The sequence below is a fragment of the Triticum urartu genome, chromosome 7A (genome assembly GCF_056163025.1).
Source record: "Triticum urartu cultivar PI428250 chromosome 7A, HENAU_Tu73, whole genome shotgun sequence".
Classification (NCBI taxonomy): domain Eukaryota; kingdom Viridiplantae; phylum Streptophyta; class Magnoliopsida; order Poales; family Poaceae; genus Triticum; species Triticum urartu.
In genome coordinates, this window is record NC_141879.1 from 711,284,448 (window position 1) to 711,299,159 (window position 14,712).

General features: G+C 45.3%; 1 protein-coding gene across 1 annotated transcript; it reads left to right on the top strand.

The window, feature by feature from the left end:
- Positions 1–6,967: 6,967 nt before the first annotated feature.
- On the top strand, positions 6,968–14,712 carry LOC125523678 (putative sucrose-phosphate synthase 3). Its single transcript, XM_048688738.2, has 13 exons — positions 6,968–7,395; positions 7,508–7,597; positions 9,550–9,749; positions 10,203–10,266; positions 10,448–11,146; positions 11,353–11,460; positions 11,609–11,740; positions 11,884–12,060; positions 12,358–12,411; positions 12,625–12,687; positions 12,787–13,491; positions 13,634–13,761; positions 14,245–14,712. Exons 1-13 carry the CDS (start codon positions 7,174–7,176, stop codon positions 14,519–14,521), a joined length of 2,919 nt encoding a protein of 972 aa, XP_048544695.1. The 5' UTR covers positions 6,968–7,173; the 3' UTR covers positions 14,522–14,712.

Below are 14,712 nucleotides of genomic sequence, written 5' to 3' on the forward strand. Positions count from 1 at the left end.
TGCTACCTAAACAAATATTTACACAACATCAAATTTTCTATCAAATAATCAATTGGGTAGATATCAAAGTTACCAAAACATCTCAACTCGTCGGAATTAACAGAAGCAGTGAGTAGCAGCAGTTGATTTGCATCCAATTAATCAACATGAGCCCTAAATCAGTAACTGTACCTAGCAATAGCAAGAAGCGGATGAGCTGGCGCTGTGAACTAGACGAGCAGAGGAGGAGGAGCCACTGTGCACCTAGGCGAACTGAGTGTGGGTCGGTGGGCGTGTGGCCGCTGGCCACTGGGCGCGCCTCTCGCGGATGCGGCCACTTGAGCAGCCGACTAGGAAGGGGAACGCCACCGACTACCGTCGTCAGTTGCCGCCGCCGACAGCCGTCGTCAGTTGCCGCCGCCGACCGCCGTCGTCAAGGAATTAGGTCGCAGACGCGGCGATGCCGAACGCGGAGGCAGGGAGGCAGCAGGGTGGGGATTGGGGATTTGGGGAACAACTCGTTGACTCACAACCAGGTGTTGGTGTCTCGATCTGTGCTGTCGAGCGGTGCTGCAAATGGGCTGCGGCTTGTGGACAGTGGACATATCTCCTGATGGGCTGGCCCAGATCGCAAGCATACCTAGTAAAAAAAATTCACTTCGGAAAGGGGGGGTTGTAGCCCAGTTTCATCTCCACTACGCTCCGCCAGTGGTCACGCGGCCGCATGCACGACGGCGATCGACGCTGCGCGCCGCCGGACCCGAACGTACGTGCTCTGGCGGGCGATGATAAGGAGCTGACGGCGACGCCGCCGAAGACGATGCCGTGGCGTTTGGTCGACATCTCCCTCAGATAATTAGTCGTAACAGGTGGTGCCCTGCCCTGCCTGCCGTGCCGTCGTTTTCCGGCTGCCATCCGAAACAGTTTGGTAGTAGTACGAGTGCAGTGGAATTCGTAGGTGGCGTTGCCTAGGCCTCCACGTCACGTCACGCGTGGCAGGAGCGCGTACGTGGTGGGCCGCATTTTCGTCTGATGATCCACGCCGCTAGGATCCCAGTTCGTCGCCGGACACGGATATGATCCCCCCACGAACGCAGCGGCCACATGCATGCACGTCTAGGCCGGAGCTCGATCGACCGGCATAATCACAAGATGTACATGCATGATTATGCTACCTGACCAGCTGGTGGTGCATAATCAAAGGGTCAAAGCCCTGCAGGTACTACTCCAGCTAGGATAGGATATGATCCGTTCCGTTCCATCCCAGCAAGCCAATGATTGGCTCGCGGGAAAAAAATGAGAGAAAAAGAAGCCGAGGAAAACCGCGGCCGCCGGCGCTTGGCGCGCACGACGGGACGAGACGAGGTGTATAGGCAGTAAGCCTATAGTACTATAGTATAGACGTCATCCTGTGGTGTGGGCGTGTGGGCGCCGTAGACAAACAAACGGCAAGTGGAAGCCGATGGGGATGGGGATATGATATCGGTCTAGCGAGCGAGAAGGACGACCGGCACGGCACGGAAGGGAAGCTAGGGGAGGGAACCTGGTGCTGGTGGTGGTTGGCTTGCATTGGTTGCCCGCCCAGGCCGCTCCGTCCGTTGGCGCCACCGTCTCTCCCTTTTTTTTTCTTGGAAAAAATTTTAGGTCTGTCTAGGATACATCTAGATGTGACATAATTATGTCAAATCTAACCTTGCGTCCATGTGGTTTATTTATTTTTTGTCTCAGGTTATTTTTTTGTTTTTTTGTTGCTGTGTTATTTATGAAAGTTTAGATGTGACATATTTAGAAAACATCTAGATGTGAATTAGATAAAATGAAAAACTTTTAAACCACAGGCCGATCTCCGCCGTTATTTATTTCTTCTAACTCACCGGGGCCCATATATCTGATAACGAATGACACAATATATACAGCTCCGCGCCGATGTCTTCCCTTCTGTTCTGAATTCACTTTTGTCGTCGGTTCAAATGAACGAAAGGAACATCAAGATTGATACTCACATTACATTACAAATTCTTCATTCATTCATAAATTTGGCAAACTACTTGTGTGGATATACTCATATACGTACATGCGTACATACGTTTGTGCGGCGACGGCCGTGCTCCATCGTCGTGCACTCACACTACATGCACACACGCCGTGCTCCTGAGGATGGCACAAAGACTATTAGTTAATAAATAAATAAATAAATGGCCTTTGGAGCCACGAAAGATCGAGCCTAGCCGAACCTCCCAATCAATCGAGGTCTTCCACTTTGCAGTTTTATATACTCCCTCCATCTCTAGTGACACGGAGCTCCTGGAAAAAGCCTAGCTAGTTGACCCCATCGCATCGCTTTGTGTAGAAGAAAAGTATCGATCGGGTCTACCCGTGACCTGGACACATGGTTAGGAGCACGGCAGGGTCTGGCCTGGAATTGGAAATGTTTCCAAATCTGCACACACACCACCTGCATGTAATAGTGTAATAATTAATTCGTTGGTGAAATGGTTTTATGTCAGGTGAGATCGTACGCATATATTCGAGCTTGCCTTCGTGACACAGGGTGCCACACGAGTTGTAGGCAAATAAATGAAACATGGTCAAAACATGGCTATATTTATAACATAACACATCGTCAACAACATATCAAATGATCTCTCTTTTCTCTCTCCGCCTTTTCCTTCACGGTAGGGAACGTCTAATGTGACAAAACCTTCCTTCGCTGGTCGCCGTTGTTGTAGTGAGAAAAGGGAGTCGAGAAAAGCTTAAAATGGGCTAACCCCTCGAACACTCCCCTCCTCCTCTCCTCTGAGTCGCGACGAAACTGATGCATACTTTGGGCTTGAAAATTCCTTTTCTTACAGTTTTCATGAATAATTGCGTGTAACCAGGGAACCAACTTATGTTGTCAACATGGGAGATGCTACTATTTTTGTGGGAAATCCTCAATGTATGAACATCGAAAATAGAGTAGTACGATTCTTTTCCGTCAACAGAAACCTAAGGCAAGAAACAATTAAATTTCCTTGTGAAGAGAGCGCAAATAGTATCAACATCAGCATCATCCACTCACACCGTTGCTGTCCGCGTCCATCCCTCATTGTGGAATCTTTGAATCCATAGCTGATCCCCATCGTTATTTCTTTCTTGCATAGTGCTTTCACGTTCCTTTTGCTTTCAAGTGGGATGCAGGTGGGACAGGCTAGCGGATAATACCCTAGTACAAACACAATACTAATTTTAGGCAAACGGTAAGTTAAATTTAACTAATTAACGAGTTTCACGGAACGAAGCGAGTTGTCGCTTGCACCCTTACCTTCGACCTTACCGAGGACCGTACACTGCTCACCCCGAATGGAGGAGTGCGGCATGAACATGACATTGCCCATGTATGTTGAAGCTCTCTAGTCTACTGAAATACATGAATTTGTACGATGATAGTCGCAATCTGTTATTATGCATCCGCGCTACATATGGTGTCAATTTACGCGTCCTACCTCAATTATTTTAGCCATGGCCTTTGGAGCCATGAAAGATTGAAGTAAGCTGCACCTCCCAATCAAGGTCTTCCACTTTGCACTTTTATACAGTGCCATCTCTCATAATTCATGCCACGGTGGGATGACATGGCAACCTAGAAAAAGCCTACTCCATCGCCTGAAGAATAGTCTCTGGCCTGGTCTACTACGGGCTAATTGCAGAATTTCCATTCGTCCTTTCTTACCCGTGACCTGGACGCATGGTGAGGGGTACGGCAGGTCTTGCCTGGACTGGAAATGTTTCCAAATCTGCCCGCGCACACACCTGTAGGACGGGAGTGGATTCCAAGAACATGCCATGTGATTTATTAGCCGGTGAAATGTCGTGATATCAGGTGAGATCGTACACAAATAATGCAACTTGCCATCTCCGTGACAAGAGAGCACCACGCGAGCTGGTGGTAAATTTAATCATGGTCAAACCGTAATAGTATAATATGCACTACATTACCAAGAACATTGGTAACACCGTATAGAAGAGATCAAACGGGGCCTCCCTCTTTCTCTCTCCCCCGAATGACTTTTCCTGCAAGGCAGGGAACATCTCTGGCTACAAGCCTCCCTTCAGTGGCCGGCGTTGTCGCGGTGTTAAAATGGAGTCGATGAAGCTTTCAATGGGCTAACTGATGCGAATGCTTTTCATCTCTGTTTTTTTTCCGCAAAGAAATTTGATGCAAGCTTCGAATTTGAAAATCCCATTCTTTATTTTTATTTTTCACAAGTAATGCCCGCCTAACAAGCAAACGGGCTGACGCAATCAACAGGGGGAATGCCACTATTTTATAAGAAATCCAAAATGTGTCAACATCGACATCATAGCGGCGCCTTTCCTTCGCGTCGACAGAAACCTACGGCTAGATAACAATTAGTTCTTCTTGTGACGGAAGCACAATGATATCTCTACAATAATACCGTGACATCGGCATTTTTCTGGTCGGTTAAGAACACGAAAGGAACACGGTTTTTTCTTCGAAGAAAAAAAACAAAAATTAATACGCGAGCACAACACCGTTCTAATCCTCCAACATGCACGAGGGAAAGGGGCAGGCAGCCCACACGAGTTCGGGCGACCATGTCCTCGCTGTCAGATCGACAACGGGCGGTCGGGACCGCCCATGATCCCTAGCCCACCTCCCTACCTTTCCTTTCCTGTGTGCATGAGGGGGTGGAGTAGGAGTAAATTGGTTTGGCGACGGGGAAGGGGCAGCCCATAGGATAGGGCTGCCAGATCCCCGACGTCAGATCAGAAACGGACGGCCCGGATCGCCTGCTCACCTCCCTACCTTTCCTGTGTGTAGGAGGCTAGGAGTAAATTGGTTTCAAAGTCACCACCACTCCCTCTCCCGCTCGCGCACAACCCATTCGCCACCTACTTCCGACATGAGCTCTCCTCCTCGCCTTGCAGCCGTCCGCGTCTGAGAGGGTAGGTGCGACGTACAGAGGCTTGGCAGTGGACCACCCTATTTACCTGTATGCCATTAGATAACACACACCATACAAACACTTCGATCTTCTAGGATACATTTCTATTCCAAATGGCATTCCACAATCTTCGATCTCCATTCACCTCACCACTAGACTGACCAATATCCTCCTTCCCATCCTTTAGGTTTAAATCAAGGTTGTAGGCACTTTTTACAGAAAAATACCACTCTTCTCGAAGTGCCATGCCATAAAATGTCCCTTTTCAAAAGAAGGAATGTGAAACTTTAGGATCTCCTCAACATCATGGAGAAAAATAAATGCCTAATTGAAATTCTTGTGCCAACTCCCTTTGAAGAATAAATCTGGCACCCGTTTTAGTCTATATATATTTTTCTTAGGACTGTCTATCCATCCGATACTGGATTTTTTTGGCATCAGTCACTTTTACTCCCAGTCATTGGATCAGGAATGAACGGCTAGATCTCCTTCTTCCTCCTCCAACCGTTCCCTGTTCATTTTCTTCGTCGTGCAGCTGCCCCAAGAACCAACCCTAAATGTCAGCTTCCACCCCCGCGGTAGGAGGGCGGTGCCGCGCGCTGCCCCACCCTTCCCTTGACCCCCATCGCTGTGCTGGCTGTCGTCATCGGTCATCCCTCCATGCCCCCTACCCCTAGTTAAGTTTATGACTACCATCTATCGCCGACTCCTGCTTGTACACCGCTTGGCCTCGCCGTGGCCGGCGCTCCTCACGTCGTCCCTGCCTTCGGCTTCGCGCTTCACAGAAAAGTGACGGACGCGACAAAAAAAAAATCAGGTGCATGATGTTTACCGGACATGATTTTTCTTAGCACTAACCCGAAGACCAGAACTCCTACGAAGAGCATAACTTCATTTTTTTTAGCAACTCCAGACCATGCATTAATCAGTGGCCACTAAAGATCGAACCAAACAGCACCTCCCAAAGTCCCAATCAAAGTATTCCACTTTGCACTTTTATACTGCCCCAGGCCACGGTGGTATGACATGGCCGGGATCCTAGAAAAGCCTAGCCCCATAACTTTGAAGATGGTATCTGGTCTACCAATTAGACCGTAGCATTCCCTCTTTGTGTTTTCTAACCCGTGGTTAAGGGTACGGCGGGGACCTGGCCCGGCAGGGATCTTGGCTGGGACTGGAAATGTTCCCAAATCTGCACACACACGCACCAGCTAGACAGGAGTAGATTCCAAGAACATGTAACGTGATTAATTAGTTGGTGAAATGTTTTTATATCAGGTGAGGGCGTACATACATAATCCAACTTGCCACCATCTTAGTGACAAGAGTGTCAGACAAGTCGGAGGTAAATTAATCATGGCAAAAAAATAACAGTTGTATTTATAACAGCAGCAACTGTTATCAAAATGGCCACTCTCTTTCTCTCTGCCTTCTCCTGCAAGGCAGGGAGCATCTGTGGTTACAAACCTCCTCCATTGGCGGCCATTATCGTCCATTATGAGAAAAAAAAGAACTCGAGAAACATGAAATAATGTTCCACTTAATTTTAGGGGTTTCAGAAAAATCTTTTCTAATTTTATTTTTTGCAAATAATGTTCGGCTAACGAAAAATAAAATCAAACGATGCAGCGAGCAAGGAGAATGCTACGTAGCACTATTTGCAAGGCATCCGAAATGTATCAGCCCGTCGACATCGTAGCGGTGCCTTTCCTTCGCCGTCGACAGAAGCCTACGGCCAGAAACCAATTGATTCCACTTGTGACGGAATCACAAGGACACCTCTGCAATAATACCCCGACGGCGACGTTTTCCTGGTCGGTTAAGAACGCGAAAGGAACACGGTTTTTTTCCTCAAAGAATAAAATGAAAAAAAAAATTAAGAAGTGAGAGTAACACCGTTTAAATCCTCGGGTAGGGGCCAGGCAGCCCACGGGTTCGGGCGGCCAGATCCCGGCCGTCGGATGGGGAACGGACGGTGCGGATCGCCCCCGATCCCCAGCCCACCTCCCTACCTTTCCTGTGTGCAGGTGGGGGTGGAGTAGGAGTAAATTGGGTTCGGCGTCGCCACCTCCCACCTCCTCTTCCTCGCCACCACTCCCTCCCCCCCGCCCCCAACCCATTCGCCGCCTCCCGATTCCTCCCCCGCCGGCCGCCGGGCGAGCGAGCGCCTCCGGCGACTGCGACTCCGACGCGGACCCTCGACGCCGCCCTGCAGCCGGCGAGGGCGCGCGGGCGGGCGGGCGCGATGTACGGGAACGACAACTGGATCAACAGCTACCTGGACGCCATCCTCGACGCGGGGAAGGGCGCGGGCTCGGGGAGCGGCGGCGGCGGCGGCGGGGGCGCGGGCGGGGACCGGCCCTCGCTCCTCCTCCGCGAGCGCGGCCACTTCTCCCCGGCGCGCTACTTCGTCGAGGAGGTCATCACCGGCTACGACGAGACCGACCTCTACAAGACGTGGTCCCGCGTACGTGATCGATGCGCCGCCCCGCGGCCCTATTCCAGCGGGCCTCGTTTCGGTGGGTGGGTGGATGGATTCGCGGCCGTTTCCTGATCGATTGTGCGGTGGGTTGATGCAGGCGAACGCGATGCGGAGCCCGCAGGAGAGGAACACGCGGCTGGAGAACATGACCTGGAGGATCTGGAACCTCGCCAGGAAGAAGAAGGAGGTGCGCCTTTTTCGCTCTTGGTGGTTCGTTTCTTCCTTGGTGCCTTGCCTGCTAGCTCTGCACTTTTCTGACGCCTGCCGGGGCGTTGGCAATAATTCACTAATTATGCGTGCGTTCCAACGGGGATACAGTGAAGTGGAGCCGTGGGTTAGAGATTAGCATGTTTTTTCCCCCTCGTATAAGAAGGAAACACTAAAAGCTGGATTGATTGATGATCTTGATTGACACCAGGCTCTGTTCGACTTGGACAGAATGCGAACACGCATCGATCTGTTGCCCTTCTCGATGATCTCAACTATTCAGAAGCACCACTTGAATGTGGTAGCAGTCCTACAATCTTAGGTAGATTCTTGCCTCATCTGATTATGTCATAACGCGCTTGTCGAATTGTGTGCGCTGTGGGGTTAAGTTTTATGTTCCCCTGCCGCTGTCACACTTGGTCTCTGGCTCTTCATCTCTTTCCATGGTTACTTTGTCAGTTTACCAAATGCTGCTCGATAAAGTGGTGCCATCTGAAAGAAGCTAGTGTGGACATCATATATGCTGGGAGCACTACAAATAATCGGTATCTACTGGTTGCACAGACACTGGAGTTGAGCATGTTGCACTGCAGATATTTGTACTGAGCAATCGTTCAAATGCAGTCCATTTTTGTCTCCGGCTGTAACAGATCAAATATATGCCCAATGCAGCAAGAGAGATGGTTGAAGACTAGCATTACTGTATTATAGATTCAGTTGGATAGATCGAACAACATGTGTGTTTGACGGAAAACATAAATGGTGCTGAACTGCTGATGTTGGAAGAATTTACTTTTCCTTTGGCAAAAAATTCAACAATCATGTGTCTTAAGTTGTTAATAGAATGTGGCCTAGGAGGTGTTCTGCAGTGCATCCACGAAGGGATCATTTTCAATAGGTAACGATATGTAGAGAAGTACACTGAACTTCTGGGTTTGGGAGTATTGTCAGATCCATTTAGGTTGTTTCAGCCTTCCAGACACTGAAATATCAGTAGCCTTGCATGCTTGTCAAAGATAATTTCGCCATAGGTCCTCAAAGGATTTCTTTGCTTTGCACAGGAATCCTGCATCTTGAAATTTCTTTTCAAGCCCCATATTCGAATACATCCACATTCAATTCTAGTCCATTAACCATTCACTCTCTGATATAGCTGATGAAATGTTTTGTCTTATGCGTGTGAGAAAAAATAAATCAAAACCATACATACTTAAAGGCATTCATAGACTGGTAGTAGTACCAAACTCACATATCTTGATTGAAACGTCGGCATTCTAGAACCCTTCAGAGTTCAGAATACACCTCCCCTCTTCCTGATAAGGAAGCAGATTCGTGGAGCTCTGCATTGATGCCTGCAAATCAATCATCCAGTCTTTCCTGATTTTCCTCTCAAGCTCTGTTAGCGATTTCCAGTTGCCTCCTCTTAAGCTTGTCAGTGATCAACACACTCAAATGATAGTATTGTTATTAGAGGAACCACTCAAATAAAATGAGGTGGACTAATAAATAAGGATATCTATGCCGAGGCAAGGCAACTGCTGGATACAACTGATTTATGGAAAAACTGGATGTATGCAAACCTGTCTATAAAATCTGCAGGAAAAAGGTGACTGAGGGATCCTCCTGTTGTCAGTCACTCTTTCGTACATAGTTAGTACACTGTCCATACACCAAGCTGTTTAGAATGGGCTTTCTCTTCATTCAAAAGAAACTTAGTCACACCATAAAAGTACGTTCTTTCTTGCATTGAGCATTCTATGTCGTTTTCCTCCTAATCGGTCCACGCCGATCATATTTTTTTTTGACTTTTCACAGTTCAATTTTAGTGTCAGAATTTCACTCTTGTTCAATAATTACATTCTTACACACATTTGTGCTTTATAATTCCATATTCCGCATCCCTTCTTGCCACCTAATTGTTCTGGTACTCAGGTTGAGGATGCCAAACGGTTAAAGCGTCGCTTAGAGACAGAGAAGCCACGGACTGATGCTACTGCAGAAATGTCTGAAGATCTCTTTGAAGGAGAAAAAGGCGAGGATGCTGGTGATGCATCTGTTGCCTATGGTGACAGCTCAGCTGGGAACACACCTAGGATCAGTGCCGTTGACAAGCTATACATAGTATTGATCAGGTACGGAATAGCTCTTTAACGTCATATTGTATTTTGTAGGCAAATTGTGCAATTGTAAGGAAACTACATGTTAATCACCAGTTCATCTCCAAGAGATTAATTAGTTCATTATGCACTGAACTATTATTCACATGAGGTGCAAATAACCTCACAGTTAGTGGGGAAGATCTTTATTCTGCTACCTGTATGCTGTATATGATTGTGCACCAAGGCTTCTGCAACACCATTCTTTAGAAAATAGATGATGAATTATGATCTAAAAACACCACCATTCACGTATTTAGCCTACTTACTGGTAATCAAACCTTTTAGACTCAGAACCGGTGGGATCACCTCTTGCAGTCTTGCTTTTATTCCCTACTTTGTTATATATATGATGCAATTTGCAGGTGCTGGAATTTTGTGTTAAAATGAAGCATCCGTTTAATTCCTTTGTGATGTATTATACTGCAGCCTTCATGGCCTGGTTCGTGGTGAGAACTTGGAGCTTGGCCGGGATTCAGATACTAGTGGGCAGGTATTGTTGCTGAATATACTTGTGTAATTAAGTACAAGTATTCTCCAGCATGAATAACTGTAAATTTATCCTTTAGTTAATTGGGGGTACTATTAATTCTATTTGATCATCTAAATATGCCAGCAACAGAACTGATCATATAATGATATAATTCCACTTGCTACATTGTGTTGGTTAATAGGTCAAATATGTTGTGGAACTTGCTAAAGCATTGAGTTCATGCCCTGGAGTATACCGGGTTGATCTGTTGACGAGGCAAATATTAGCACCTAATTATGATCGTGGATATGGTGAACCGTCAGAGACACTGGTACCAACAAGCTTCAAGAATCTTAAACAGGAAAGAGGAGAGAACAGTGGTGCATATATCACCCGAATACCATTTGGACCGAAAGACAAGTATCTAGCTAAAGAACATCTATGGCCTTATGTGCAAGAATTTGTTGATGGTGCACTCAGTCATATAGTGCACATGTCAAAGATCATAGGTGAAGAAATCGGCTGTGGACATCCAATGTGGCCTGCTGTGATTCATGGTCATTATGCGAGTGCAGGAGTTGCTGCTGCTCTGATATCTGGAGCACTTAACGTTCACATGGTATTTACTGGGCATTTTCTTGGGAAAGACAAGTTGGAAGGGCTTCTCAAGCAAGGGAGACAGACAAGGGAAGAAATAAATATGACATACAAAATAATGCGCCGAATTGAAGCAGAAGAATTATCTCTTGATGCATCTGAAATAGTAATTGCAAGTACTAGACAAGAGATAGAAGAGCAATGGAATTTGTATGATGGTTTTGAGGTCATGCTTGCAAGGAAGCTTCGTGCGAGAGTCAAGCGTGGTGCTAATTGCTATGGACGTTACATGCCTCGTATGGTTGTGAGTATACTGTACACATCCTAACTCTGATTCTTATTTCTGCTACCATAATAATTACTGTTAGTTGTGGTGGAATTATTGTTCGAGAAATTGTGGCGAATTACATTTTATAGTTGGGCAGTTAGCAACTTAGCATCAGCCGTCGTTGCTGTCCATATTTGCTCTAGCATTTTCATATTCTTAATTCTCTATTCCTTGCTCTGCAGATAATTCCTCCAGGTGTTGAATTTGGCCATATGATTCATGAATTTGATATGGAAGGCGAGGAAGATAGCCATTCCCCAGCCTCTGAAGATCCGCCTATTTGGTCTGAGGTGCCTATGTTCTCCTGAGATTTGTCGATGCAATATTCACTTACTAGTTACATACACTTTTTAATTAACACTTGCTAATTCAGTTATTCGTTTATGCCTGTTTATCCTGTGTTTTGTTTATGCACTGATAATTTGTATACGATGACAGATAATGCGGTTCTTCACAAATCCTAGGAAACCTTTGATTCTGGCTGTTGCTCGTCCATACCCTGAAAAGAATATTACAACACTTGTGAAAGCTTTTGGTGAATGCAGACCATTGAGGGAGCTTGCTAACCTAGTAAGCTAAAAAAAACTTGATTATGATGTTCTGTATATATGGTATTTCAATATCATAAGTGTAATTAATTGAGTTCAATAGCTGTTAATTATGTGAAATGCTTTTAGCACTATTTTGTACTAACCTTTGATGTTGTGTTCCAGACACTGATTATGGGTAACCGTGAAGCTATTTCCAAAATGAGTAATATGAGTGCAGCTGTTTTGACATCAGTACTTACATTGATTGATGAATATGATTTGTATGGTCAAGTGGCATACCCAAAGCATCACAAACACTCAGAAGTTCTTGATATTTATCGTTTAGCAGCGAGAACGAAGGTATGGTGTTTCTGAGCTTAGCAAACAGTTGGTGCCATTCTTTCCCTCGTTTTAAATATCCAGCTTCTGAAGTGTTCATGTTTAATTCTCCATCTATTTTGATCTGTTTCTGGTAAGAAAAATCCTCATGGTTAAGTAAATTAAATTATTCAAATGGCTGAAGGTCTTAATATCTGATCCTCTGAAGTTACTTACAGCAATAACTTTTTATGTTAGGTAGATTTATTACCAGTTATGCTTTAGTACTTATATCATTTACTTTTGTGTTGATGTTGATCGTCCATTGAACATATGCAGGGTGCTTTTGTAAATGTAGCTTACTTTGAACAATTCGGTGTTACCTTGATAGAGGTAATAATCAGTGAAATTTAAATTCAGTTTTGTACTCCTTCCGTCTGGAAATACTTGTCATCAAAATGGATAAAAAGGAATGTATCTAGACTTATTTTAGTTCTAGATACATCTCTTTCTATCCATTTTGATGACAAGTATTTCTGGATGGAGGGAGTAGTTGCTACCATTTATGCATTCTAATTATCTCCAATATGTTCTTTTTAAGAGCAGGCTGCCATGCATGGTTTACCTGTAATTGCAACAAAAAATGGAGCTCCTGTTGAAATTCACCAGGTTCTTGCATCACATTAACTTGATTTTACATGGAAAATCATATCAATTCGTGGCTGTAATGAAGATTCACATGCTCATTTCTGGTGATCTTTGATGCAGGTGTTGGACAACGGCCTGCTTGTTGATCCCCACGATCAGCATGCAATTGCAGATGCACTCTATAAGCTTCTTTCTGACAAGCAACTCTGGTCAAGATGTAGAGAAAATGGGCTGAAAAATATACACCGGTTTTCTTGGCCTGAACATTGCAAGAATTACTTGTCGAGGATATTAACTCTTAGCCCAAGATGCCCTGCTTTTCCGGGCAATGAAGACCAGATTAAGGCACCTATCAAGGAAAGGAAGTGTATCATCGTTATTGCCGTAGACTCTGCCAGCAAGAAAGATCTGGTCTGTATCATAAAAAATTCTATTGAGGCTACACGTAAAGAAACGTTGTCAGGTTCAACAGGTTTTGTGTTGTCGACTTCCCTGACAATGTCAGAGATACATTCCCTATTAATATCTGCAGGCATGGCTCCTACAGATTTTGATGCTTTCATATGCAATAGTGGGAGTGATTTATTTTACCCTTCGCGGGCTGGTGATTCACCAAGCACTTCCCGCGTGACATTTGCATTAGACCGTACTTACCAGTCTCATATCGAGTATCGTTGGGGAGGAGAAGGTTTAAGGAAGTACCTAGTGAAGTGGGCTTCCTCGATAGTAGAAAGAAGGGGAAGAACTGAAAAACAGGTTATTTTTGAAGATGCAGAGCACTCCTCAACATGCTGCTTTGCATTTAGAGTGGTCAATCCAAATTATGTAAGTCTTTCATTTCAAAAATCTTCTGGCAGTTGGTTGGCATTTTGCTTGTATATGCATTCCATGGTCTGTTCAAGTCCATTGTTTTATTGGCAGTCCTTTATGCAAGCTTTCTAATTATCATTGACATATTGTTTTGCAGTTACCTCCTTTGAAGGAGCTGCAAAAGTTGATGAGAATCCAGTCACTGCGTTGCCATGCTCTTTATAACCACAGTGCTACCAGGCTATCTGTAATTCCAATTCATGCATCACGGTCCCAGGCTCTAAGGTTCGATTTCCTTACTTCATGCGTTTACCATATCGTGAACTTCTTGTGTACACTATTTGCAGTATTGTTGGGTGGAAAAAGGTTTAAAAAAAATCGTGGCTTAAAATGTGGATCTGGCCTTATCGATTCCTTGTGTGCCGATAATCATCTGTATTTTGATATTTTCCATAGAAGATTAGACATATCTGTCGAGGGAAAACACCACTCCTTTCCTTTGTTTGAGAATTCCTGCTAGAGCAGAGTCACAAACTCCTAAATGATGTGCAAGTGTAACTCCAGTGCAATAGACTCCGATGAATATTTCAGTCGGGTTTACCGTTAGCCTGTATATATTGTGAAGAACAAGGAATGCACATTATATGCTGTTTAGGCCAAATATTTGCTGCTTTCTAAAGGAAATCAGAGGCTAGTCGAATTACCTTTTTCGTGTTTAATTCCCATATGCACCTACCTAGTAAGTAACAAAAATTCCTGTTCTTGTAGGTACTTGTCTGTTCGTTGGGGCATAGAGTTGCGAAACGTCGTGATTCTTGTTGGTGAAAGCGGCGACTCAGATTACGAAGAGCTGTTTGGAGGCCTTCACAAGACGATTGTCCTGAAGGGCGAGTTCAACACACCCGCAAACAGGATCCACACGGTCAGGCGGTACCCGCTACAAGACGTCATCGCGCTCGATTGCTCAAACATCATCGGGGTCGAGGGCTGCAGTGCCGACGACCTGACGCCTACTCTGAAGACGCTCGGCATACCGACAAAGTGACAGATAGACATATAATTTTTGCCTTTTTTCTTTATACGATGAGAGGACCGAACAATATACGAATATAGCAAATATATACTGTCGTTTCCATGCTCGATGGAAATACCGATTTTGCCTGCAAGACGTGTGGTGTTGTGTGCGCTTTGTCACCTGAGCTGTGAATAACAACATTCCGATCATGTTTCCGTCGA

Excerpts from the sequence above, each read along its gene's own strand:
- LOC125523678 (XM_048688738.2), top strand. The coding sequence starts at position 7,174 with ATGTACGGGAACGACAACTGGATCAACAGCTACCTGGACGCCATCCTC. Across the intron at positions 11,147-11,352 it reads GTTACATGCCTCGTATGGTT|ATAATTCCTCCAGGTGTTGA; the intron begins GTGAGTATACTG and ends CTTGCTCTGCAG. Across the intron at positions 13,762-14,244 it reads TCACGGTCCCAGGCTCTAAG|GTACTTGTCTGTTCGTTGGG; the intron begins GTTCGATTTCCT and ends CTGTTCTTGTAG.